Here is a 27,491-nt window from a genome sequence, read left to right as displayed (position 1 = left end):
ACTTATTGTTCTGTCGTTTTAATTCTGGCGCCAAATCTCGCCTTTTGCCACGGATTAATATTGGGATAAATTAACTTCCCATCATCAAGTTTAACAGGTTTTTTCAATTTGATCCTTGAACATTTTTTTTATGTACCTTAGTCTTGGAACTTAGTAATTTTTTGGTTCTTAAATTTGGATTTTGTTACGGTTTAGTGGCTTGACACTCTAAAATTGTATCAAATTATAATAAATATTTTTAAAAATGTATATAAATCTAAATTATACAAAAAAAATTATTAAAATTTAAAAATTTTAAGTGATGACATAATACGATCTCAATCTGTCAAGTCATAAAATTTTAATGAAGTCCAAGTTTACGAACCAATTTGAAAAAGAATTGTCAAATTTGTAAAATTTGAAAAAATTAAAAAATGTGAAAAATTTGTCAAATTTGAAACTAAATATTGCTTCGTTCTATCAATTTGTAATATTTGAATTTGTATAATTATTTTAAAATTTGAATTTATTTGGTTTTGAAAAATGAATTTATTTATTTTACACATTAAATTTAATTATAATATTTATTCAAATATCTAAATCGAATACACGTTTAAATCTAAATTCATTATTCCCAATATTATTGTAAATTTAAATGATGATATTTCATTGACACTGCCAATTCGCAAATTGAATTTTTGTAAATTGCTAAAATATCTGCAAATGTTTAATAAATTTAAATATTTGATAAATAATGCTATTTAATTTAAATCTGAATTTGTTGCGAATAATAAATAAATGTAAATTTTTAAAATGATTATAAAAATTCAAATATTATATGTATGTATAATTCATAAAATTTTTGAATAACTTCAAGTAAGTGTTAATCTCTATTAATGTTCATCATTAAGTGATAAGAAGTTCAATACCGAATGTTTGGATTGAGTATTAAGTAATACTTCGGATTCGAATATTATGAATTGAAAAAATAATATTAAAAATTTTAGGGAAAGTTTATGGAGGTCTATGTATTAGAAGTTAGATTAAATTTTACCTCTTCTATTAAAAAATGGACAAATTAGCCCCTATACATTAGATTAAAAAGCAATTTGGTCATTACTGTTAAAAATTTCATTCGTTTGTATTGTTAAAAACTGGTGTAATTGACAGAATAACCAGATAATAACACGCAGCATGCCTCGTATATTTCATGCTGACATAAAAACTAATTTTGTAATAGTAGAAATAAATGAAATTTTTAATAGAATGACTAATTTACTCTTTGATCTAGCATAAAAAAAATTAATTTAGCCAAAATTTTGATAGAAGAATAAAATGCATTAGAAAAAATTAATAATAAAAATACATGAATAAATTTTTGATAATAAAAATAGATGAATTTTAAAAAATAAAATTGCACATCATTGTCTTATTTAATTTCCAAATCAATTTTAACCCCACCCAATTTGAAAAAAGAAACCCCATTGATGTTTATTAAACATTAAAAAGCAAAAAAGTATGATTTTATAATTAAATTTAAATTAAAAAATTATATTCAAAATTAAAGAGGCCTCGTCTATGGCTTGGCTCGAGCGGGACTAAGCCTACCAGTACCAGCACCAAGACTAAGATGTAAATGTAAATAAAAACAACTTTCCAATCCCTTTCGAAACGAGCAAATTGGAAACTTTCAATTTTGAAAACGAAAAATTAAAAAAAATTTTTCTATTTATATATAATTTTAATTGATATAATAATAAACTTAACATTTAAAATTTATACATTATATCAATTTAATCTTCATTTAACAAATTTAACATTCAATATTTGTATAAAATATATTTGTTAATTATTTTAGAAAGAAAAAACCAAATTGACAATATATAAACATTGAAAATTAAATTTGTCGTACCAATAAAAATGATGTACAAGGAACGCCATGATTAATGGTTCTTAATTACTCCATTCCAAAATTGATACGATTTAATTGCCCCAATTTTTTTGAAACGAATCAATTTGCTCAATTTGAGATACTGGAGGTATTTTTACCAATTTAAAACGAATACATGAATGTCAACATCAGATATCACTATATGCCCCCATACATACATGAATGTTAAATATAAGTTTTAAAAGGTTTTTTCATAAATTTCGAGACTATCATACCCTCGTTCCCGTGTTCAAATATCCATTGAAAACGAATACGGAACACAAATACTTTAAATGAGCAAAAAAGCCTGTAGAAACTATTTTTGAAGCTTTACAAGCCATATGAACATTTGATCACAGCAGTTTACTTCAGGATATAGTTCGAGACCAACGTTTCTCCGACGGAAACCAGAGAAACTCTTCTATCTATTTCCAGAAACTACAAGAATCCTAAGCCTGTCATATGTTTGAGGCCTCAAATCGTACGAGTTCCTTCAGCCGAAAACAATAAATAGAAACCAGATATCCTAACCACTGAATGACAACGATTTCTTGTTGTCCGACAAAAGTAAATAAATAAATGAACTGCAAATGAGTCCTAATTACCTCCAAACCGACCTGTCTTCCTGCCTTGTAATCCAACAGTTGGTTTATGTTGCCTTTCCGAACCAGCAATATCATCGTTACGGTTAACGATCCGTAAAGGGTGTGCTTCCGTGTTGAATACCCATTCATCCAACGGGATGACAGTAGGGGGTGAGAATAGAAGATAAAGATATTTCAGCGTCTCTGCAAGAAAAAAGGTTTGCATCTTGTTGTCTTTCAAAGCCAGGTTAACCTGTGGAAAATAAAATAAAATTAGAAACAGTTGTGGTTTAAGCAATTATTCAATTGGGGTAAAAGTACCATGGAGTCTCACGTAGTAGGAGTCAGATTGTATTTTGCCCCCTCTACTAAAAGGATGGGAAAATTAATCCCTATATGTTAGATCAAAAAGCAAATTGGTCCTTCCTATTTTAAATTAGAACTGGACAGAATTTTCAACAGAATGACCAGTTTCCTATTTTATCTAACGTAAAGGGGCTAATTTTTCATTTTTTGCGTAAAGGAGACAAAATGCAATCAGACTTCTTGTACAGGATCCTCCATGGTACTTTTATCTTCAATTAGTTATTACTTAGCATTGTTTCTATAACAAACTAAAAGCAAAAAAACATGTTACTCAAACTCTTAATTTGTCCAGAAACATCCATGTTCGACACTTGGATACGAGAATATAAACTCCAAAGATTCTCTAAGCATAAGGAAAAACAAAAAAATCTAATCATACTATTAACGGACACATACCTGTACCCAACACTCACATTGAAGTCCAATGACATAAGTAGAAACTCACATAGTTATTTCAGGTTATAGACAAAGCTACCACCCACAAAGAAATTGGTAACTAGGAGTGTAACTAGAACACCTATGGTAGGAAGCTATTTCGATTCAACTCTATCATTTTTCAAGTCAAGCCGAATACGAGAGTATTCTAATCCTAATGCTCTGATGCTCTGACTCAAATATAAACGCAAAAACAAAAGAAAAAAAAATCAGAGATATTATGGCGTAGGTTCAACAAGCACTTACATCCGTCAGCCCAACATATCCAGATTCTATCCGACAGTTCTTTTCAAATGCCTGAAATATATTCCAACCCCACTCTTGATAGGTCACATTACCGGTTAAACGCCATAGGTAAAAGAGTGATTCAACCGTCTCTGGTCTCAATATGTTCCAGGTTGTACCAACGCTCATGTCCTGCAAAAGATTATGCTCAAGAATGTCATAGAATAATTTGACAATCCTATGTTGCTTTAACTCTTTACATTTCTTAAAGTACTTGTGCATGAAATCTATATCGGATGCATATCCAGACATAAGTACGTGGGTATAACCCTCCAAATTCATGAAAAAGTTTATAAAGATTACATATACCCGTGTTGGATATATATCCATACTTAACACTCATATCTAAATTGGAGCAACATAATGACAATCTCACATATATCACATGAATGAGGATAACTTACACGTCCGGGATTGAAGAGATAATTCTCTCCAGCTAATTTTGTCTGTGTGGACTGATAGAAATTGTAACAAGTCCAAGCAAGCTGCATAGGAAGAAAAAGAATTAAGTCCAAGGCCCGAAGAACCAGAAGTTTAAACGGGTTATATGTAGAAAAACAAGTATTTGGAACCCAAACTATTTACCCCAATGACAGAAGAAAAGAAGATGAATTACAATTTCACATGTCCTCATATTTGAAAAGCAAGCAGGAGAGCTAAAATGCAAGAGGCATATGATCTTATACTTTTAAATCTATGTTACTCCAACTCTTCACCTATCGAGTTTAGTCTTCAAGAAAGTAGGGTATGCGCAGTTATGTTGCTCCGACCTTTTATTTTGTTTGAAATACCCATGTTAGACATGTGTCCAATACATATTAGGACAAGAGCACGGAGAAGTGATTTCCAAATTCGTGGAAAAACTTAGAAGAAAAAATCAACACTTTGTTGGACAGGGACTGATATTTTATAATTACATCTGAGTCCAAGTAACATAGATGCATAGACCCAAATGGACATGAAGGGTTAGAAATTTGTCAAGGGACATTCGGTAAAAATATGAAACATTAATCAAGGTCAAATCTTTAAGAATAGCATTTCAAATAATCACAAATACCTCTTCAGCCAGGGAAAGGATTTTTTTTGCCTCAACTTTACCATAACCAGATGATCCTAAAGCCAGCATTCCAGGAGCAAAGCATGCTAATTCATCCATCTACATAAACATGAAATGTGGAAACAATAAGTTAAAATCCGAGTGTCGTATACAGTTATATGGTCGACATGGGTATAATCAGATTTTACCAAGTTTTTCCATGTATTTGGAGAATCTTTAGAGTTCATATCCCTATATTCATATGTCACTATATCTATATGTTAAACAGGAGTACTTTGACAACAATGAAAAGCTTGAGCAACATAGGCTAAATATCACCCTATAAAATAACAATGCAGAGTTAAAGCCACAGTAAACCCAAATTACCTTGTCTGTCAATGTATCCCCCGTTTTCTCACAGATATATGCAAAAGAAGATGGTGACGATCTTCTAATTAAGCTAACCAAACCTTTCATTGATGTCTCCCACATATCTCTACATTCAACATTCCACAATGGGATTTTCTTATTATAAAGTTAATCAAAATAAAATAGTTGAGCATTATGTTAAAATTCATATGCCTAAAACATGAAAACCAAAATTCATCAAGGAAGAGTGTCAGCATTTGATGAGCTGAACTATTATCAATCACAATAATTCGCAACATAATATGAGGTTCAGTCATATACAGTATGCTCATATTGAGTTCAGCTGAGTTGGCAGTTTCAGAGTTAAAATGCATCAATAATTATCTTGATCAAACTTCCATAAAGGGAGAGGTATTAGGAAAAGAGAGAGTAAGTACTTTCCATGTCCGTACATTAAAATAACTCCAAAATCTTCACTTTCAAACAAAAACGATCTTATCATCCAATGAATGACCGTAAGCAATTACCAATGGCAGCAATTCAAAAACAAAAATGGAGAAGTGAGAGATGATGGGATTTCTCACCTATAAGGTTTTACAGATGATGTTTTGTTTCCTTGAATCCAGGCTTTAAGCAGATATTCATAGAAGCTGAAATAAACTGATTTATTTTATGCAAAACATTGAATAAAAAATTTGATGAAATATGAAGCCAGAAAAAAAAAAGAACGAGGAAGTTTCAAATGGGAAGACCTATCACCCATAGCACCAAAGGTTATAGTTCCGTAAGCAGTGCCACCATTAGGATCAACATAGATGGGAACCAAACCATCAGCAGGAAAAGTTTTATTAAGCGCAACAATAGCTTTCTCCACCTTATACATCAAAGCACAAGCAAGTTAATCAACCATCTCAGCAACCAATACCCACTTAAAAGTTAAAATATCCTTTTTCCTGTTAAAGGGTCAGCACTTAAGACCTTTTAGCTATCTTTAGTTAATATAATTTAACCCAGCTTCTAAGAAATAAGATTAGCAATTGGCTTGATGCAGACGTAACATATCAACTAAGCAATCCTAGCATGAAAATTATAAAAACATTAGGTAACATAAGCATGAATAAACATGAGAAGCATTTACCTTCTCCTGATACTTGGGATCTCCTGTTCTTTGGGAAAGAGCAATAAACTCCAGTTGCTCTGTCCCTGAATCTGCAAGAATACTTTTACCCTAGGGAATAAAGGGTGAAAAAGAAAATCAAACTCAATGAATAATATATATACGTAAAAAATAAATATCAAGTACCAGACCCCAAGTCACATAGTAGTGCTTACTGCTTAGAAGGTAATTTTTCTAGTGATGGAGTGACATAAACTACCATATAAAGGATAATGAAAGACCTAACAATGATTTGTCAAATACAGACACAGAATAATCTCCAGTGCGCCTGATTGTATTTGTTGGATAACCAAATAACAGTTTTCAAGTCAATGCAGTTGAGCATCAATCTCAAGTATAGGAATCAGATAAATAAATGCTTCTGCATAAGTCCACTCCAACCAAAATATGATCCGTCATGTCTTCAAAATGTTGTTGAAGACAAAGGACAAGGACCCAGCCACCTTGCTTATTCATAGAACTTAAAATAACTTTTTACTGCTATAGCATCAAAGATAGTAAAGACTAACAGCAGCAATGCAAAAAACATACCCCAGTCCAGCCAGGGTTATGTGCATTTCCACGAGCCAAGTTGATAATGTTATACGGGATTCCAGAAGGAGTATCCCATGCAGGTAGCAATCTATCTGCAATATCTCTAGCCTTTTCAAGGAAAATATTGTCGCCTGAAAGATCATATGTGCTAAGAAGTCCACCTACAACTCTAAATATTCAATTAGAATAGACAAGACAAATTAGTACAATATGAGTGTCAATTAAAAGATAAAAAAAAAAAAAAAACTATTCAGAAGGGGGAAAAGGATCATGACTCATAAAAGTTTCCTGATAAAACAGTTAATACATATATAAACCTGTTAAATGCAACCTTATGGTTGTCTCAAAAACACTAGCATCATAGGTTTTATTAAAATCCAATGTGTTTGCAACCCACCTGCAAATATCAGCACAACTTACCTATCAGTCTTAATTTAATCATAAGCCTTCCAGGAAAACAGTATACATATTATGTGTGCTTAGAAAATGATGACAAAATAGAAGAAATTGGCGGAGCAGCCAAATGCTTCCTTGCTCCACAAAGCACCACTAATCACAAGACAGAATTGTTCAAATGGCCAGGATACAACATCCTAGCTATCATCAACAGTAGAGCATGTGCCACAATCAAATGCTTGGCAAACATATAAGAAAAAAGGAGACAGTAGGTTGAGGAAAGGAAGAGAGAGAGAAATGAAGAAACATAATTGCATCACATGATAAAAATTTGCCCCTATCTATTATTAATCATCTCAAATTGTTCATGATAAGAGAAATAAGATGATCAAAGAGTTTCTTACTCAAATTAAAAGGTCATCTAGTAAATGAAACTTATGTAAAGCTTTAACAAGGAAGCTGCATGAAGAATTTATATATATTAATTACTTGTTGACATGACATATATGAAAAAATAGTGCCACATCAGCAATGATTACATGTGGACTGCCATGTGAGATGCCACATCAGTGTCAGGCATCCACATCAGCAAGCTAATGGTGCCGTTAACTTTTCAGTCCAATTCTGACCAATTTGATCAACAGTAAAAGTATGAGGGCTAAAAAAAGCGCAATAATAAAAAGGGGCTAAATTGATTTTTTTGGTGTAGTTTAGGGGCCAAAAAATTCATTCTGCCTTCTTTTAAGCAGCTCTTGTTTGGAAATTGCTTCCTTTTCTTGTTGACTAGTAAGTTATTTTCTGTTGATCAAGCTATTATCCATGCAACAAACATCCAAAAATACAAAAAACATTTTCCATGTCTTTTTTCCATAAAACAAATGGACCGTTACTTCAAATACATTTTTATGTTAAGAGTTAGAAAAATTATTTGAATCATTCGAGTTGTCAACCAACCAAATCACTATGGTGCAGGACAGTACAGTTTATGACAATCATAATATAGAATCCTTAAGAAAGCTGGAGAATAAATAAAGGAGGGCTCCTTGGTTACATCACACAACCAGTAAAGAAAGCCTAAGCATTACATTTAGGGTTCCTAAGGAGTCGAACTTAAGGTCGATTGCAACAAACAATCAAGGAGAGAAAATCTAAGCCTCCAACCTAGGGTTCCTTGGGAGCCACACCTAAGATTGATTGCATTGCACAATCATAATATTAGTAATATTGGAAATTTCTTACCATATACTCACACTCTATCCTCAAAAGAAACAGCACTATATAAGCTATTGGCAATCCTGACCCTGAAAGAACTAGAACTCTTGTACCAAATAAACTTTACTTAAACACTTAAAAGCTAAAAACTTAGACACTTTTAAAACAAAACTTAATATATCAACCCCAATATAAATGTAAAATAGCAAATATAAGCTTGGATCTATCATCTAAGAAATTCAACTAAGCCCTACAAATACATCAAAGTAAGTACATAAAATGAAAATCTTAAATAACCTAATTCAAACTAGCTTATTGGCATCTACAATGCAATACTTTATTCTTATCAAAATTAATTTATTAGAAGGGAAATCAATCATAAGATGGATTTACAACTTAAACAGAAAACTTGTAAGTTTTAATGAGAATGTAAATGTTCTATTCCTTTTTCAAATTTAAATACTTCATGTGCAAAACACATGCTAGAACTAGTGCATATTCTATATGTGTAATATCTAGCTTTAAGTTATGGAACTTCTTCCAAATTACAACCATAGGCAAGCAGAAATTCACATTAAAAGGCAACTTTTGGTCAGATGAACAGGAGAGAAATATAGAATCTAACATAAAATAAAATAAACCTTTATTTTTTAAAAGAAATTTGAACTCACTCTCTTGCTTTCTGGAACTGCTCATCTAGACCCATAATAAGTAATGTATCAAGAGAGTCTATTATTGTTGCTCCAAGACCACCAAAGCTATTCTCACCACTCTGAGTCTGAGGCTGGTATATGACATGAAAAATCAGCCAAACTTAGTGTCTTTATGATAAGCTTGTAGACGGGAGTGACTGAATAGCACCACAAAAACAACAGCCTAATTTTTGTTTAGGATGTGAAATTATGACCTAACTAAATGAATCGATTTTAGAATTCAAACAAGACAAACTTGAGCAAACATATAATAAAAGAGATCAATTTTAAACAATTTGAGGGTGACGCGCATACAATTCCAAGTTAAAGTTTTCTTTTTCCCTTCCTATCAATGTTTTCAATGATTAAAAGTTCAAGCCTATTGCAGAATTGACAACATGAGTTCAATTATACTTCGTCGAACTTTTGAAACATTCGCATACTTTTTCAAATTCAGTGCTAATTCTTTATCCAGAAAAGCCGCAAATTATAAATGAGAAACCCACTCAGCATCCAGCCAAACCATCAAACAATTTCTTATGACATTCAGCTAGAGGGGCGAAACCAAAGTAAGAAATGTCAAGAGCTGTTCTCTCTACCAAAAGTTAATATGCCAACAAAGCATGGAGTCATGCAGCAATGCACAGGCTTCTAGCTTCAGCAAAGAATGGCATACAAATATGCACAATTTGTTTTCGAGTAAAGGTGTTATATTTGAAACTTTCTTTTAAGTGATTTTTTATTTTGCTAACAGAACACAGATACAAATATAGAGGCAAAGACAAAACTGTCAAATTTGGCATAGAATAAAGCTGTTAGTTTGTAGAGCAAATCATCAACACTAATTTTGCTTTGCATATCATAACTGAGGTACTACAATCTAATATCTAGAGAAGAGGGGGAAAAGGAAAGTAAAACGCTTGATATAATATATGCAAAAACATACCAGAAGTTCATCATTGCCCCATGCATACTTTTCATATGCACTCCAGGCATGAATCATGGCTTCCTTCACTTTGTCTCTCCTTTGCATTTCTATGGGAACATTTGCTGGCACCCTATTTGTAAATTCCTCTAGCTGAAAGAACCAAATGTCAATACTTAGCTGATATATCTAGCGAAAACTTACCACCTTGGGACATATAAGGAAAGTAACATGGCACAACATGATCCATGAACACAGGTAGTTAGCATCGATATAGACCAGTCGCTCTAGGTGCATGTTAAGACAGAATAAAAGAATAAAAATAGATAATTTATTAAACAAATCAGTAATCCTCCATTGTGAAAATATGATGATGGTGAACTAAGAAGCAAACCTAAATCTAGAGTCTCCAAATAAGATCAGGTAGAAATTTTTTAGTCAACAACAGTAACTCAAAAGTCCCCTCCCAGAAAAGAATCGTCAAAGAACATGAAAACGACAGTTTAAATTTATTCAAGTACGTAGAAAAGAAAGTTTAATGTGAGCTTATAAATGGAGCTCTTACCATATTTTGTAATCGACGCACTTCATCATTCAACTTGGACACTTCAAACTGCATATTAGTATGAAATTTGTTACAGGCAGGCATATTAAACGTACATAACTCCCATAGCCAGTGCATTCACATCAGGTAATGAATACAAACAAGCTGCCATCGCATATAATTCTCCCAAATTTCATAATGAATATATCCACTTCAACTTTTAAGTGATCAAAACAATAAAGTTCATATTTTTAGTACTTCCCATCTTCCAAAATGACAAGATCCAGCTGAAAATAATGCAACACGTTCTAATGGGAACGATGGTTTTAATAATTACAAGTCACTATTAACCAACCTCAATTTGTATCAACTATAAATAAATAAATAAAAACAGCAGATTTATCAGAAAAAAGAAATACAAAAATTAACCAGCATTTTTTTGTTTAAAACTTAAATTCGTCAAAATTTCCATTAACAATATTAGAACGACAGAAATTACTGCATAGAAAAACAAAACAAAATCAGTAATCGGTTTGTCTCGAATTCAAGATCAATTTCGCATAAAATTTGATCAATTTCGCATAAAATTAACAAATCAATAAAATTTGATCAACTTCACATTAAATTCAAGATCTTAAATTTCTAATTCATGATCGTATCCGATTTCTCAGGAAAAAGAAAAGAAAACAGAGCAATAAGAATCAAATGGGCTAAGAAAACAAAACTTCAAAAAAAAAACAATTACCTCGTGTTCTCTTACGAGAGTTTGACGATCCCAAACGAAAGAAGAAGCAGAAACAAATAGAATCAAAAGCAAAGCCAAACGCTTTGGTCTTTTCAAGTAATATGAGGGGTTACAGTATCTGAATTTACTCGAAGATGAAGACGATCTAATCCTCGCCATTATTTAAATTTTGTTTAAAGAATTTGTAAAATAAAAATTAGATCTTCAACAACAAAAACCAAATCATTAATAATAATAACAAATTGGAGAATGGGGAAAGAGAGTGAAGGAAAATGGAATGCTTTGGAGGAACCGTGGAACTGCAAATGAAATGTGGGGAAAAAAAAGAATAAAATATATACATTAAAATAGGTTGTTAGCCCCTGTACTTTGACAAAATTTAAAATCTAGTCTAATTACTTTAAAAGTTCAAAAATTAATTCTCTTACTTTTCTGTTTTAAAAATCCTAATTTAATAATTAATATTGATAGTATTTTCCGTTAAAATTTATCAATTTTGAAGTTGATTAGACTCTCCTCATATGGCATTGTATATGATTAATAAAAAATAAACTTATTAATTTGACATATTTTAACGTAAATTACAAATAATAATAATAATTGAAAGATAATTTTAAATTTTAAAAAGGAAGAAAATTTAATTTTTAACAAGCAAAAAAGAACTCCCAAATTTTGATTAAGTGTAGAGACTAATAACATTTTTTTAAACATATATATACATATACTAGTAATAATAAGTAATTAAAAGATATGTTGGGTCACATCAGATCGATTCAATGCTGTAAAAGTTTTTATTATTTAAGTATTATTATTAATTCCAAATTTGAATTAAATAATATTTTCTTTTTGATAAAAAAAATTATCAAAACTTCAATTTAATTTCAGGATAATTAAATTCGAAAAAATCTTTTTGAATCTGCTAAAATTTTTTTTAATATATATAAAATCAAACTAATAAGCATTCTACATTATCAAGCAATGTAAATTTGGATAATAAATATTTTCGAATTTACAATAAATAATAATTTTAAAATCTGAATTTGAATGTTATTCGCAAATATTCGAATTATCATGGGATGGGTGTACACCAGACCTGTGAACATGTCTGAATCAAGAATTAGTTAGCCATTTGTTTGTTAAAAATTAAGACTTTAATACTCTTCAAGTTTGACTTTATTAACTCATGATAATAATTTAGTCAAACCTTGATTATATATATTAAGTACAAATTTTAAAAACCATTAATAAGTAAATATATATTAAGTACAAATATGTTTATAGAAAAAATACGAATACATAATTATCTCAAAATCTATTTAACATGAATTATTACAATATCAAACTTTATACAAATGTAAAATACAAAAATAACACAAATGTACTAAGTATCCGACATCAAACTTTAAACAAATGCAAAACACCTTTAACACTACTATAACATGAAAATATACAAATGTACTAATTATCAAATATCGAGCTTTATACCAAATGTAAAACACCTTTAACACTACTATAACATGAAAATATGCAAAAATAACACAAATAATGGTAAAAGTCTATGGAGGATTGAATTTTGCCACTCAACTCAAAAAATAGACAATTTAATCCCTGTACATTAATTAAAGAACAAATTGATCCTTCAGATAAAAATTAAAAATTGATCTTTTTACGTCAAAATGAGGTACATATAGCATGTCATGTGTAACTATTGTGTGGTTATTTTGTTATCCATGCCAGTTTTTAACCGTAGGAATGGATGAAATATACAAAAAAGATCAATTTGCTCTTTGACCTTACTCATAAAACTAATTTACCTAATTTTTTTTAATAAAAGGGGCAAAATGTAATCTAATTCTCAATACAGGGGCCTTTATAGTACTTTTACCCACAAATATACTAATTATCAGATCTAATTTGAGCTTTACACTTCATTCGGGACAACAGAATTTTGAGCTAAAAGGATGTAAATTCCATATGTTAATGTCTTTTCCCTGGCTGCTTTATCATTAAGCAATAAAATAGTGGTTGAAAACTAGTTGGTTATGGTGAGACAGAGACAGTATATTAGAAATCAGCATTTAAAATAACAATGACTTCTACATTTTCTCAACCTAATTTTAACCCTACAAGCAAAAAAAGGGAGGAAATTCTAACATAAGCAAAAACCTATAGCAGATGACCTATACCACGAAAACAGAAGAAAAAAATGAAGATTTATGAGTTTATTTACAACATACAAGAATAGATCTTCAAGTTGCAGTTTGTCCGCAAAGGATATAAGCTTGAATAAGGGTCTGAGTTGTCCGCAACTGATACGATGTTCCCAGCACAACAACTAAACCCTTGGTAGTCACTGGCTTCGGGTCTTGAATAACTAAATTTGCTCCAGATATCTAAGACAATGTCAACAAGACCAAGGTGAAAAGAAGCATTACATGGTAATTTGACTATTGCAGCCTGTAGAATTGCTCACCTGCCTGAAGGACAAATATTTAACAGATACTCAAGCTGCAGTTTGTCCGCATAGGATAAAAGCTTGAATAAGGCTTTGAGCAGTACGTAACTGATCCGATGTTCCAGAGACAACAACTAAACCATCAGTGGCCCCCGGCTTTGGGTCATGAATAACCAAATTTGCTCCAGAAATCTAAGACAATGAAACAAAACTAAGGTGAAAAGCATTGCGCGATAATTTGGCTAATCCTATCTATAGCCATGTAGCTCATATTTGGGTGCAAGTGTCAAAGACGAGTATGTATATGACACAGGTATGTCCAATATTTCAAAGATTTCCTGTATTTGGAGGGTCCTAGAAAGATCATATTATCCTTGTACTCAGGAAAAAGGAAGAGATGGAGTAACATAGATGATAAAACTATTACTTACCTGCCTGATATGGCCCAGGTTACTATTATTCTCCCCATAAACATGGCATAAGTATGTTTGAGGAATCACGATCTCAACCTTTGTGTTACTCAAAATGGGTGCTTGATTCCCACTGCCCAAAGAACAAAGTGTTAGTTATATACATCAAGGAAAAGACAAGAATCAAGATCAATACTGAAGAGTCAACATTTTTTAACCATTCCAAATTCAGAATCTAGTAAAAGTTTTCCCACAAAATTAAGAACCTGAATAAAATATGTGAAAACAAAGCAGTGACAATGGCAAACTTTCCAATGAAGAGCCCAGGTGCTTAGAATACAGCAATTACAAGTCATGTTTGATCTATGCCCGGTGGTAGATGACCTTAAGGCATTTGAATGATTAAGCAATTATGATGAATGTTTATTGGGTTAATACACTAAATAACCAAATGAACATAGAGGTTATATTTGTTTTAGTAAATATTAGTCTAGTAAATAACATTTACATAGCTACGATAATTCAATCTATGTTGCTTCAATCCTTTATTTAAGTAACCATGCTCAACAGTCATATCCAACACATATTCAGACATGATATGAGGATGTGGCCCTCCAAATATATGCAAAAACTTGAAAAATATTAAACATACCCGTATCACACACTCAAGTCCGAGTACCACTGCTTTAAGAAAAAAAGTCCAAGTACCATAGATTTAATTTTATAAGTTTTTCAGCATGAGATATTGAGTATAGAATTGGATACAAGTGTAGGACACTAACGCTTCAAGAAACATGATGAGTCAAAGCAACATAGATTAGTTTAGTTTGCAATTTTAGTATTAGATAATTGGACATTTAAGGTTATATTCACGATTTCATGTTAGCATTGAGGTTTCACGAGTAGTATAAGTAGCTATATTACCTCCAATTTCTAGTATCCTTTGATCATGTAGTTATTGAGACACTGAAAAAATGATTTGTATTTATTAATTATTATCCCTACTACTTCCTTTCCACTCGTTTCTTTATGATCTCTTCCTATTTCTTTTATTATTTGTTTCCTCCTTTACCCTCCTTTATCCAAAATCAAATTACGGGATCATATAGCAGTCAAAGTATGCAATGTGAGCTTTGCAAAAATGTCAAACCCCAACATATCAAGCTAACAGAATCATATTAAGCAAAGTTAGAGTAATAATCTACGGAAGATATGTATCACCTTCCTGGACGTCCATTTCTAGCAACAAAGCCAGGACCGGCATCATAGACTCCCCTAGGTGTTCCAGCCTGATATAAATCAAAGGAAACAATGACAACAAACAGTATTGTCAAATAAATATTAACTAAGGAAAAAATTAAATGTCATACATATAAAGGAAACATATTATTCTAAAAGTTAGGCAAAAATGATACGTCAAAAACCAAGCCACCAACCTGAGGAGTCCAAGATCCTGGAGAAGATGGTCCATCAAACATGGGACCATGTCCATGTCTATCACCACCATAGGAATACGGACCACGGTCTACATTATGTGGACCCATGTGATCCATGCCATGCGAAAATGGTGGCTGGTGATCGAGTGGTTGGGGTGGACCAACAGAAGGGTCAATGCCATGAAAAGGTCCGCCTGGAGAAGGATAGGGGCATGGAGGGGCATGGTTATGTCTTGGCCTGAATAATGGAGGTGGCATTTCAGGGTAAGGAGGTAAGTAGGGAGGGGGATTAATGCCTGGAAAGGGAGGTTTCATTGGGAGTATAGACTCCCGAAGCCTGCCTGTGATATGAAACAATGCATCTTGAACTGACTGCAAACTACCAATGACCTGCCAAAATAAACCAAACTATGAACTCCTAAAATATTGAAATAAAAAAAAAATCAGCCCTCGAAAAATTAGGATGGAATTTTCAAATTCCAATTCTATATCTTTTTAAATGCTAACAGATCTTATGATGAAACAGTACGAATTGGTCGCAATCTGTTGAAACAATAAAAAGGGTGCAGTGCTGGCTGAGAATGATTTCTGAGAAAACATCTAACTTTCACAACATTGTTGACTAAACAGTAGTCAAAAATAAAAGAAAGACAACAGTACCAGCAAGATAATGGAATGAGAAGCTTCGGTAGAATAAACAAGCTATCTGAGGAAAGCATATCATTGATGTCAATCAAATAACAGCTAGTAGGACAGAAAATTAATGCCTAAGACCGTCAATTACCTGTACAACTTCATCATTCTGGAGTCCAGCAGACTTTGAAAGTTGTTCTTTCGAAGATACCCGTATATTAGCACCAGTAGCTCTTCTCATTTCAGATACAATATGACCACCTTTACCCAACAAGTAACCAACCTGCTGCGAAGGTACAAGAAGACGAGCAACAATTGGAGCACCAGGTTCAAATCCAATCTCAGCAATTCTGGACTGCACTCGTACAACAGCATCTTGTGCTGGAGAATATCTTTGCTCTGCATGCTGCAACAGGCAAACACATAGTGAGCTTTGAGAAATTAGAATCCAAATACATTCATATATTAATGTAAGATGTTCATTGGTTATTGGTCCATTGATATGTCAACAAAGACTTCTTTTGAGACACTTGTATGACAGGTATCATATTTTCTTTAGGTGCGAAGATAAAAAAATAAAATAAAATTCAAAGTTAGCCCAAGATCAAAGAATAAATCAACTTAGCACATTACAAGGCTTGATAAAATGCAAAAGTCAGTGCATTGAATCGAAATCATGTGCCCTAAATCCCATATCCAGTACACATGATAACAATCCACTTAACAAGATGACATAAGGTCAAAGACTACCTAAAAGTAGGTTAAATACAATTGAAAATGTCCAATAAAGTAAATATTAAGACAACCCTATTATAGTGAGCAGAATACTGCAGAAGAAAGGTCAAATTATATTTTGATGAACAATGTAAGTTAGGGACTCATGTAAAACTTCTTATTGTCTCGAAGAAAAGGTCATCTATCATCAAATTCATGATTTCAACATATATGTAATAATATCTACAAATCAAGCAAAATGTTCCACATTTCACAGACAAACAACCAAATACAAAAAGCTTTTCAATTAGCAATAAGCAAGAATATTGCAGTTCTCCAGACTATAAAGCAGAATAATTTAAAAAGACAATTAAGTTCCCATGCCTCTCGTGCCGATATCACTACAATCCGCTCGTCTGAATCATGAGAAGTATCAGAAATCTTGATTGCTGCACCAGTGTCATTCTGCATAGCCCGCACCACGGAACCACCTTTCCCTATCAAACTACCAACCTTGTCAGCTTGGCATAACAATTTAAATACCACTTCCTCTTCCAACCCTCCTCTGTTATGGGCTACCGCATTCTCATGCCCTGGATTCGGAGGGTAACCCCTTGAATGATAATCTGCACCATGATGACCAGATTGAAAACCCCATGGAGGAAATTGGTCCGGCTGAGAATGTGCAATATTTTCTTGAAGAAAACTTGAAATAGAGAACAGTGCTTTCTTTACAGCTGAAAAGTTCCCTGTTATCTGCCAGAAGGCCACAATATTGCAGTCATAAAGAATATAAACAGGAGAAAAATTACAAAAAGGTTAAGCAATGCAAAAATTAAAAAATGCTAAACGTATAACTATGAAATTTGTATATACAAGGGACCCTCATATCCTCAATGAATGAGAATTTTGGTTTAAAGTTTAGTGGTTGCCTTAACTCAATATTGTTGTTTCCTCTTTACATCTCAAATCTTTGCAGTACTACAAATGTAGCATTTGTTGAACTCAATTATAAGTTTATGTGAACCACCCAGAAAGAAAATTTATGCAGTCAGCTATACTCTGAGATTGTACAATCAACACTAACATTGAGTCTGAAGCTTTTAGCTTTTAGATTGAGAAACCAATCTCATACCATTAAGTTTATACCCCTAGCAAATGAAATCCTAACCAAGATCAAACCAGAATGACCATCAATTTTAACCCTGACCATTATTCACAGTTCTTTGTAATGTTCCCAATCATGTACAAGTACCTGAACTTCATTTCTAGTTCACTCCTAATCCAAGAAGAAGCCCCATTTGTTCTCAAACTTTTTTTTTGTCAATTTGAACTTTGAACTGTCAAACTACCCATGTAAATATCTAATGTCAACCTCAGCATATCTAAATTCTAGGACATCAATGTGTTTGTCAATATAATTCAGACATGGATACAGGATATCAGCTTCCAATGGCCATCCAATGCATGGAAAAACTTATAAAAATCTGAACAGATCCCTGTCGGACACATATTCTCATCCAATACTCACACACAAGTCCGAGTAATGTAGGTAAAAGAGAATAGGAACTTGCTTTAGCGGTTGCAGCGAGTCTACTCTCAGTTCATATTTTGACAGAGCAATTGCACTACTAGGATCTAATAACTAGACTAGAACAAAGATCCATTTATGCATAATAAATGCAAATTAAATACTAAAAACAGAAATTTTAACTAATTTCATGCAAAGTACATAGTAAAGATGATACCTGAAGTAGCTCATCCCCTGGAGCAGCACACGGTAGAAGCTGATCTCTAGTCAAAACTCTAATTTGAGTCCCATTTTCTTGCCCAATCTTCTCCAAAAACCAACCCCCTCTTCCCAATAAACACGCAGCTTGATTAAACGCCAGCAACATTCTGCAACAAGCGACTAGATTTTCACTTTCCTGTTCACTTTCTTTATCATCAGCAGCATCCCCTTTCACTATTCGCTCGAAAACCCTAATAACTGCCTTCTGTAACGGCGACCAAGATGAAGTCGTTTCCTCTTCCCCAGCACCAGTAGTACCTCCTCCTCCCCCTCCCCCTCCCGACGCAGAATTGCATCCATCTTCGCTGGAATCTTTCTTTGGCTCTGCATTGGCATTGGCGTTTGGGTTATCGGCGTTGTTGGAAACCAACGGAGTTTTGTTATCGGCGACAATTTGGATTATACGTTCTTCGAAAGGATCGTCCAGGATGCGAATTTTGGCAGAAGTTAGAGACTGGAGTTGCCTAATAACGGAGCCGCCTTTTCCTATTAGTGCGCCGGTTTTTGCTGATGGGCAGAGCAGCCGAATTTGTATGGTTTCCGGCGGTGGCCGTTTCTCCATTGAAGTATATAGCTGACGGGATATAGACACTGAACACTCTTCGCTTTTTTCACACCGTGTTTTTTTTTTTTAAGCCTTAGCCTCAATCAGATGGACCGGTCCGGGCTGTAGCCGGATTTTGAAAATAATAGGCCCGGACTGATACGGCCCAATCCACTCAAATAGCCAATTTTAGTGTTTAAAAATAAAATTATATTAATGTTTACATATCTATATTGTTTATTAAGTATTTTATTGAGTTAGTATCACCTTCAATCGAGTCACTAACTCGTTTAGTAAAATTAAAGAAAATTTTTTTTTGGAGTTAAAATAAGCTATACTATTTGAGAGTATTTTAGTCTTTTCATTTTAACAAAAACCAATTAATATATGCATATAATAATATTTGAACCAATAATAAAACATTAAATTTACCACTCAACCAAAGTTTTATTTTGATATATTTTATGCATGTTTACTTTAATATGTAGAAGTTATTATCTCCATTAGTTGTAGATATTAATAATGTTGTTAACTGAGTTAGTGTCACAACTCAACTCGTCATTAACTCATACAAAACCAAACCAAAACAAGACAAAGTCGTCCAGAACAAAACCGAAAGCAGACAAAAACACAAAATAAAATCAGCCCAAACCATCAAAGACCCTGCAGACGAATAGACGGGAAAGCTCTAAGACCTTGCTTCCCAGCTGTAATCCAACAAATATCCCCCTTTTGAAAGTAACGACACCGCCTGGGAAGTAACACCTATTCATAATTATCATCCGCCACTTTCATCCATCAACAGCAATTTGAATTCACCTGCTCTCTGGAAACATGCTTCCCTTCTTGAAAATTCCAAACGTTAGCTTTCTTCAAGAGCACTTCCCATTTCTTCTTCAACAATCCAGCCCCTCATCTCTCTCAAGAGCTCCGTCCACCTCCGCTCCTCATCCGCCACGGCCTTCGCCCCAGAAGGAACCCTATTCATCAGATAAGTAGTGTCTCCCTTTTTGAGTCCTTCACTCGCGATAAAGTGAGCAACTTTGTTGGAATCCCTATTGATAAAACGAAAAACACAGTATCTGAAACTTAAACTCCGATGCTTTGAGTCTTTGATAAGTGTTGCGATCCCTGTTGATAATTGTAATGCATTTAATATTATTTATGATGTATTTATATGTTTAAATTTTGTTTTACTCACAATTTAATTTTTTATTTTAATATCATACATATTTCATGTGTTATTATGATTAATTAATTTCAAACTATACGTTTCATTATTTATTGTATTTTACTTTTAAGCACACATTTATGCTCTAAGCTTATGGTTTCCACACAGATACGCTTATAATAGGATTTCAAGCGAGATTGATGTGGTCCGAAATAGAGGTGTTCATGACCTACGGTTCGACCCATTTTACTGTTTAGAAATAATAAAAAAATATAAAAAAATAAATTTATATTTGAACTTATATATATTAATTGAATTTAAATAAAAAGTAAAATTATTATTTTTTAACAGTGAAATGACCCATTTCAACGGTGAGCCAAGTTTAAGCTCATGCTAAAATTTTATTTGGAGTTGAGCCTCAACTAGATCTGATCTAGCCAATGAATTGTTTAATGTCGAAAATCATAGAAAAAAACTATTTAGATTTTAGTTCGCAAATTTATGATGTTCAAATTTATTTCATAAAAAAAAACTAAATTGTAAAAGATAAGGAAAAGAGAGTTTTCAATTGGTGTTAAAAGTGCGAACGGAGAATGCCATACAAAGGCGATTTTAACAGTCTAATAACTTAAATGAAAACTTTCGAATAATTCAATTACCATTTTGTAAATTTTTCAAGTTAAGTGACCAAAATATAAATTTCTAATAGTTTAATAGCCTTAAATGTAATTTATCTATATCTAATATTTTTAAAATATTTAATATTAGTTTGTATAAAAAAATAAAGCATTCACATAAAACAATATAGACACAATTATGATACGATAAAATACAAAACAATTACAAAGTCTAATATCATGGTCCATGTTGCTGGTGGCATTGGCTAGGATTATGTCTCCTTTCTTCAACAAGCTTGGTTAAGAGAGAAGCAAGTTTTATACCTTTGGAACCAGGTTTCACAGTATCAATGTCTGCCCACCTATAACATAAATCTTCACCTTGATTGATAACTGAGAATATTAAATACGATACGAATGTAAGTAAAAATATAAACATCTCAAAAATCTAATATATGTATAATTATAAAATACTTTAAATATGATTATAACACGAGAAGATACAAAAATATGATCGTGGAATAGAAAATTAGACTCATGATTAAATTGAGGACATTTGAGCTAATGGTTAAATCGATAGATTACACCGGTTGGTAAAAATATATATTTGATTTAATGGTATTTTTTTTAGTAAAAGTATTATGGAAATCTTTGTAAAGAGATTAGTTTTTAACCATAGAAATTGATGAAATTTTTAATAAAAGAATCAATTTACTATTTAATCTAATGTATATGACTAATTTACTTATTTTTTAGTAAAGAGCTCTAACACCTAATATAGAGGCCTCTATGGTATTTTTTTTACCTATTTTCTTTACTAGAGGTCAAAAGTTGAAATATAATTAACTTTCAAAAATACTTTTTTATAAAAAAAAATTTACCAATTTTAAATTGGTCAAATTGTTTTAATTTTTTTTTTCAGTTCAATCTACCTATTTTTAAAAATGTTTCAAACTAAACAAATCATGGATTCTCAGTTGAGTTAATCGATCCAATTTCAACATTAAATTTGCAAATCTACTTATATTTTTCATACCTTGACAAGAAGACCAGCTCCCAGGCACGAAATTATCAGGCATCCTATGCAGAACATCTTCATCAATCATGTTTAGCAAAGGATCATCTTCTTGAATTGGCTGAGCAAAAACTGATTCACCAGCTACGATTTCACCGTACTTCGAAGTGTTTAAAATCTTGGGCTTAGGGGATTTCGGAATAATGTCGTACCTTAAATCATTGCTCAATGTTGTGTTTTGAAACTCAAATGAATTGCAAATCACTGTGTGGAAATAGGTTTCAAGAGGGTAAGCTACATTGGTGAAATACATTAATAGCTTTCTTGGAATGTTATCCCATCCATAGATGCAAAACTCCATGAATGGTCTTGAAAGAATCACCCATGGTGAACCTGCATTGATTTTTGCACAAAGCATACGTTAGTCAGGTTTTTTATTTTTTTTCAAAATATTTATATTTGACATACAATATGAATCTCTAAATATATATAAAAAAAATTAAACAAATTGAGGTTACTCTTGTTGAATACAATATGTATTATTTAAAGTATTTATATTCCGCTAACACTTGTGTTTGCATAAATTTAAACACGGTATAATTCTATAAGGTATGATTTTTCAAATAATGAAAAGCTTGTAAAAAGAATAGTTTTATTCATGGTTTAGCCCTTGAATTATATTCTTTTTCTCATTTGAGTACCAAAACATTTTTTGGTCTTCTTAAACCTTCATTTTTGTCTCATTTTACTCAAAAATTACCCGTGTCCAATAAGAATATGCCACATGTCACGTTCTTATTGGTAGAAGTTTAGCTACCAAAGTGAGAATACATTTTGTTAAAGCATCCAACTGTTAGTGTTACATGAATAAGAAGTTATAAAATATGATTCTCATGCATAGATATATAGCAAGGTAAAAGTTATAAAACTGACCTCCAAAAATCTCGAAAGCGTCTGGTTTTCGAGTTTCAACATCATAGTTAATTGGGGTATTGCTCTTATAATATAAGTTGGGGTCTACAACAATTCGGTTTATCTCTCCCCTCCTGCACACATCCAATATTTTTTACCTCGAAAATAAGGTTTAATTTAGCATTATTATCGAGAAAATTTTCGGATAAAAAATATTATTTTTATAATTAAATTTTATCGAAAAATAAATCAACCTTCAAATATATGTAATCAAAAATGGAATAGTGGCATGTGCTTACTGTTTCCAACCCGGATTGCTAGTATAATCAATGAAGTTGAGATCCCTTGGAAGGAAAGTAAAAGCATGGAGGAGATCTGTTTCCAAAGCAAATTTATGATAGTCAAGTAATTTCTTTTTAGAAAATTCCCAAATTAGAAGCTAGAGATCATCTCATTAATGGTTTGAGCTTTCTGCAAAAAGGAATATCAAATTTTTCATCTTTTTTCTTGGACTTCTGCTACATTGTTATTAGTTTAGTTACTTCTGCAGCCATATATGAATATGTTAATAAAGATGTCAAATATGGATATTTAAAGAGAAGTAAAAGGTATGGATATAACACTGGAAGGATGTTAAAGTACATTAAAAAATATTTTTCAAAAAATTAGATATACTCGTATTAGGTGTATAATTAACATTATATAAAATAATGGAAAATCAAAGCACCTATATAAACAGTTCAAACACTTTCCAAAATGTTAGGTTTTTAGGTAAAAAGGGTCATGCATGCATTTTTAAAGCAAAGTTCATCTTTATCATCAATCATATCTGACTACTCCTAAACCTAAATCACTGTTTTAGATTGTTTATCATCTTGATATTTGACGTTTATTCAAATACCAATATGGAATATATAATCTTTTTAAATATATGAGATTTTTTTTTTGAAAAAGTTAGATTATATTTGTATTGTAAGTAAACTCTATTTGAATTAGACTAAGCTTATTTTATATAATTTTTTGTTGAGTGATTTCTAACTCTTTTGAGAGAAGTTCGTGAAATGTTTTCTATTCTTCAACAAGTCCAATGTTTATCTTGAGTGGAAATTTTGTCTCCCAACTCTATTTAAAATTCAAGTGCTTGAAGCTAGCCCAAATGGATACCATTCTCCCTTCCCATTAATAACCTATAAGATATAGGTTAAGGGTTCGAGCTTTACTATGCGCAAACTCTTTAGTTTGCCATGGCCTTGTTCAAGCATTCTTACTCTGCAAATTCACCATCTCTTCAGGCGCAACAAAGTCAACAGAGAAATCTCCCTCACCGAAAACAATATTAGACTAAGTTTATTTTTAATAAAAATATATATAATTTTTAATAGAAAGACTAGTTTAGTTTTTAATCTAACATAAAAACAGTAGTTTACTTTTTTTTTTAGCAAACGAGACAAAATGCAATTTGTAGATGTTACGTTTACTTCAAAAACACTCATTCCAAATAGGAGTAACAAAGAAAAGTAAAGAAATTTAACAGAAGTAAAACTTACCATCTTGATTCATTAGGGGATAAGAAGAGGCACTTAAAGGTATAAACCAATCCCAATCTGAATTAATCTTAAGAAGCAAAGCAGCAGCATGAAGTGTAGCAGCAAGAGCAGAAGATCCCATCTTATTAACTGCATAACTTCTACCTTCAACATTAACATTTCCGAATGTTTGAAGCACTGTCTCGGATTCAATCAACAATCCCAAATTTTCCCTTTCATAATCAGATGAACCTGAATCAAGTTGCAGCAGATACTGGTTTCTTGGATGATATATTGCTTTCAGCAACCTCACCATTTTATTACTATCTCCTTTGCTGCCACTAATCCAATAAGCAAGAACAGGTGGATAACCATACCTAAAGCAAAACAAACCGAAACCGATCGGTTTTCAGTTTTTATTAAATTCAGATCAGTTTTGAATTCAGTTATTGCTTAAAAATATTCGGTAAAAAATAATTGGTGTTGAGTCTCCTCATAAATTACAGAGTTAATACATGTTAAAATTACATTTTGGCCCTAAAATGAAAGAATCTCTTTTTAGTCCTTCAAAAAGTGACGAACATGGCATAATTATGCTTCAATTCCGCCCCTCGTTTCTAGGACCAAATTCTATTTTTTTAATTTAATTTATAATATTTTAATAAAAAACCATGAATCAAGTAATCGTCATTTAATTTATTAAAAAACTAGAATAGTGGCCGTACCCTTTATTTGGGAGCCTCAATGGTTTCTGAAACTTTGAAGCTTTCAAAGGAACTTCATCTTGATTGTTGTTTGATTTTGATAAGCTTCCAAACAATACTAAAGTTGTAGCAAAAACAACCATCCAAGGATAATAACCATAAAACCATGAATAAACCTTTGATATCCTCATTTCCCACTGCTTTGATTTGGCACAATGTGGAGCATCTATAGGTCGAAGCCAAAGAGACCCGAACCCGAAAACGCCATTGCTGCCATGTTCGAGCCAATACAAATGAATTTCAGAACTTCAAAATGCTCATCGAAATCATTGAAACCCGAATAGACCCGGAACTGAAAACGCTCATTGGTACCATCTTCAAGCTAATGCAAATGAATTCAGAACTTCATAAACTAAGAAGAAGCTTTGTTTCTACTCTGTTGGCAGTTTCATCGAACACCTTTGGGGAATAACTAGATATTTGAAGCAAATTACTTTTAAGTTGAGAAAAATTGATTAAAGGGTTGATATAATAATTGCAAATGGCTATGGAAAACATGGAAACATTGATGATGGGAACATGTAAACGATCTTTTTTTTTTCTTTCTGCAATGATTAAAGAAAGTGGTTGGTTTAGTGGTTATGATAAATAAAGTAAGCTTTAAAATGTCAATGAACCTAAAAGATAAAAAATAACTTAAAATGAAAGCAAACAAAGTTGGTGGACTTTTCATGCTAGTATACTTTCACAGCAAGCAAAGAAGGTTAAAATTACCTTAAAAGTTCTTGAATTTCATTTTACTCTTTTTACTTAAAAATAGTTAAATTAGTCTTTGTATACAAGTTAGATGAAAGAGCAAATCATTCATTCTATTAAAAATTCCCTTCATTTTTACTGTTAAAAACTTGTCATTGTACGTCAGCATGAGGTGGGACATGTTGCATGCCGCTCAGGAGCGAACAATCGATTTAGTCAATCAGTTCGATCGTTTTTTTCGGAATCAATTTAACCGACTTGAACACATCAAAATTGACCGACTCTCTTTGTTAAAATTGACCAACCAAACCGACACTAATTCGATCAATTTTTTGATTAACCGAATCAATTTTTAAATCATTAAAAAAAATATTTATTATATATTAAAAATATATTTTAAATAATTAAAAAATATAATATAAAGTCATTTTTTTATCAATTCAAATCTGAGATTCAAAAATCGAGAATCGATCAATAAAACCATCTAAATAGATGGCGAAATCAACAAAACCAACCCAACCGACTAAACCAAAACCAAACAAATAGATTGTGTCAGTTTTTTCAATTAAAATAAGTTTTTGCTCTACCCTAACACTATATGTAATTGTTTAGTTTTGTCAGCCACACCAGTTTTTACACTAAAAATAGGTGGAATTTTTAATAGTAGGATCGGTTTCCTCTAATGTACATAAACTAATTTGCTCATTTTTTGAGTATATGGGACAATATATAATCTAACTTCTAATACAAATGCCTCAATAATCAGTAAGGAATTTGTATCAAGGCTGGAAAATTTTGAAAAACTAACATTCAGTAGATCAATTTGTAAATGCATGCCTACTTAATGTATTAATAACGTAAGTTTGAAATATCAAGGATAACTTTCAAAAAAGAAAAATAGTTAATTGCATTAGATATCCCCAAACTATAATTCTCATTTTACCTTTAATATTTGTCTATTTTTTTTCAATTTCGTTTTGATTCTTTTTTTTTATTCGATTGCACCTTTAATCTTTTAATTTTTATCAAATAGGTCAAAGTTTCATGGAAAATTAATGTATTTGTTAATATATTAACAATGAATTACATTCGTTGATATAACATGTCATGTGTATCAAATTGCAGGCATAGTATTATTATGTCATGTCACTATTTTGGGTAAAATTACCATGTAGGTCCCTACATTAGGAGTCAGGTTTTATTTTGTCTTATTTACTTTAAAAATTGACAAATTAGTTTCTATATATTAGCTTAAAGAGCGAACTGCTCCTGTTAAAAATTTCACTCATTTCTACTGTTAAAAATTGGTCTTGCACTTCAATATAAGGTACACGCATGCCATGTGTCACTGCTTAGTTATTCCATTAGCCATTCAATTTTTAATTGTACGAATGGACGAAAATTTTTAATAGAAAGAACCGGTTTACTATTTGATTTAAAACACAATGATTAATTTGTCCATTTTTTGAATAAATGTGACAAAAGACAATTTAACTCTTAATACATAGGCATTTTTGATATCTTGAGCCACTATTTTTGTCTTATATATAATCTATACTATTAATAAAACCTTTGACTGAGTTGGTGTTATGAGTCA

General features: G+C 31.9%; 3 protein-coding genes across 5 annotated transcripts; all 3 read right to left on the bottom strand.

The window, feature by feature from the left end:
• Window positions 1–2,203: 2,203 nt before the first annotated feature.
• Window positions 2,204–11,519, bottom strand: LOC107925062 (mannosyl-oligosaccharide 1,2-alpha-mannosidase MNS1). Of its 2 annotated transcripts, XM_041079428.1 has the most exons (14): window positions 11,210–11,519; window positions 10,486–10,533; window positions 9,942–10,073; window positions 8,975–9,087; window positions 7,027–7,092; window positions 6,693–6,864; window positions 6,123–6,212; window positions 5,737–5,858; window positions 5,569–5,634; window positions 5,003–5,111; window positions 4,637–4,735; window positions 3,984–4,064; window positions 3,541–3,711; window positions 2,204–2,746 (listed from the first exon to the last, which is right to left on the bottom strand). In XM_041079428.1, exons 1-14 carry the CDS (start codon window positions 11,366–11,368, stop codon window positions 2,507–2,509), a joined length of 1,668 nt encoding a protein of 555 aa, XP_040935362.1. In that variant the 5' UTR covers window positions 11,369–11,519; the 3' UTR covers window positions 2,204–2,506. The 2 variants fall into 2 exon arrangements, with proteins under 2 accessions (XP_040935362.1, XP_040935363.1); XM_041079429.1 differs by lacking the exon at window positions 7,027–7,092.
• A 1,663-nt stretch (window positions 11,520–13,182) lies between these two features.
• On the bottom strand, window positions 13,183–19,265 carry LOC107925069 (KH domain-containing protein HEN4). Of its 2 annotated transcripts, none has more exons than XM_016855632.2 (8): window positions 18,606–19,265; window positions 17,242–17,613; window positions 16,295–16,549; window positions 15,511–15,900; window positions 15,296–15,363; window positions 14,096–14,207; window positions 13,683–13,856; window positions 13,183–13,602 (listed from the first exon to the last, which is right to left on the bottom strand). In XM_016855632.2, the coding sequence occupies exons 1-7, from the start codon at window positions 19,209–19,211 to the stop codon at window positions 13,713–13,715; spliced, it is 1,947 nt and encodes a 648-aa protein (XP_016711121.2). In that variant the 5' UTR covers window positions 19,212–19,265; the 3' UTR covers window positions 13,183–13,602; window positions 13,683–13,712. The 2 variants fall into 2 exon arrangements, with proteins under 2 accessions (XP_016711121.2, XP_040935360.1); XM_041079426.1 differs by having other exon boundaries at window positions 13,687–13,856.
• A 1,867-nt stretch (window positions 19,266–21,132) lies between these two features.
• Window positions 21,133–25,714, bottom strand: LOC107925077 (beta-glucuronosyltransferase GlcAT14A). The gene is made up of 6 exons (XM_016855642.2): window positions 25,160–25,714; window positions 24,456–24,811; window positions 23,208–23,283; window positions 22,930–23,042; window positions 22,018–22,389; window positions 21,133–21,374 (listed from the first exon to the last, which is right to left on the bottom strand). Exons 1-6 carry the CDS (start codon window positions 25,327–25,329, stop codon window positions 21,220–21,222), a joined length of 1,242 nt encoding a protein of 413 aa, XP_016711131.2. The 5' UTR covers window positions 25,330–25,714; the 3' UTR covers window positions 21,133–21,219.
• Window positions 25,715–27,491: the final 1,777 nt, after the last annotated feature.

The sequence above is a fragment of the Gossypium hirsutum genome, chromosome A10 (genome assembly GCF_007990345.1).
Source record: "Gossypium hirsutum isolate 1008001.06 chromosome A10, Gossypium_hirsutum_v2.1, whole genome shotgun sequence".
Classification (NCBI taxonomy): Eukaryota; Viridiplantae; Streptophyta; class Magnoliopsida; order Malvales; family Malvaceae; genus Gossypium; species Gossypium hirsutum.
This window is presented reverse-complemented; position numbering and strand designations above follow the sequence as displayed.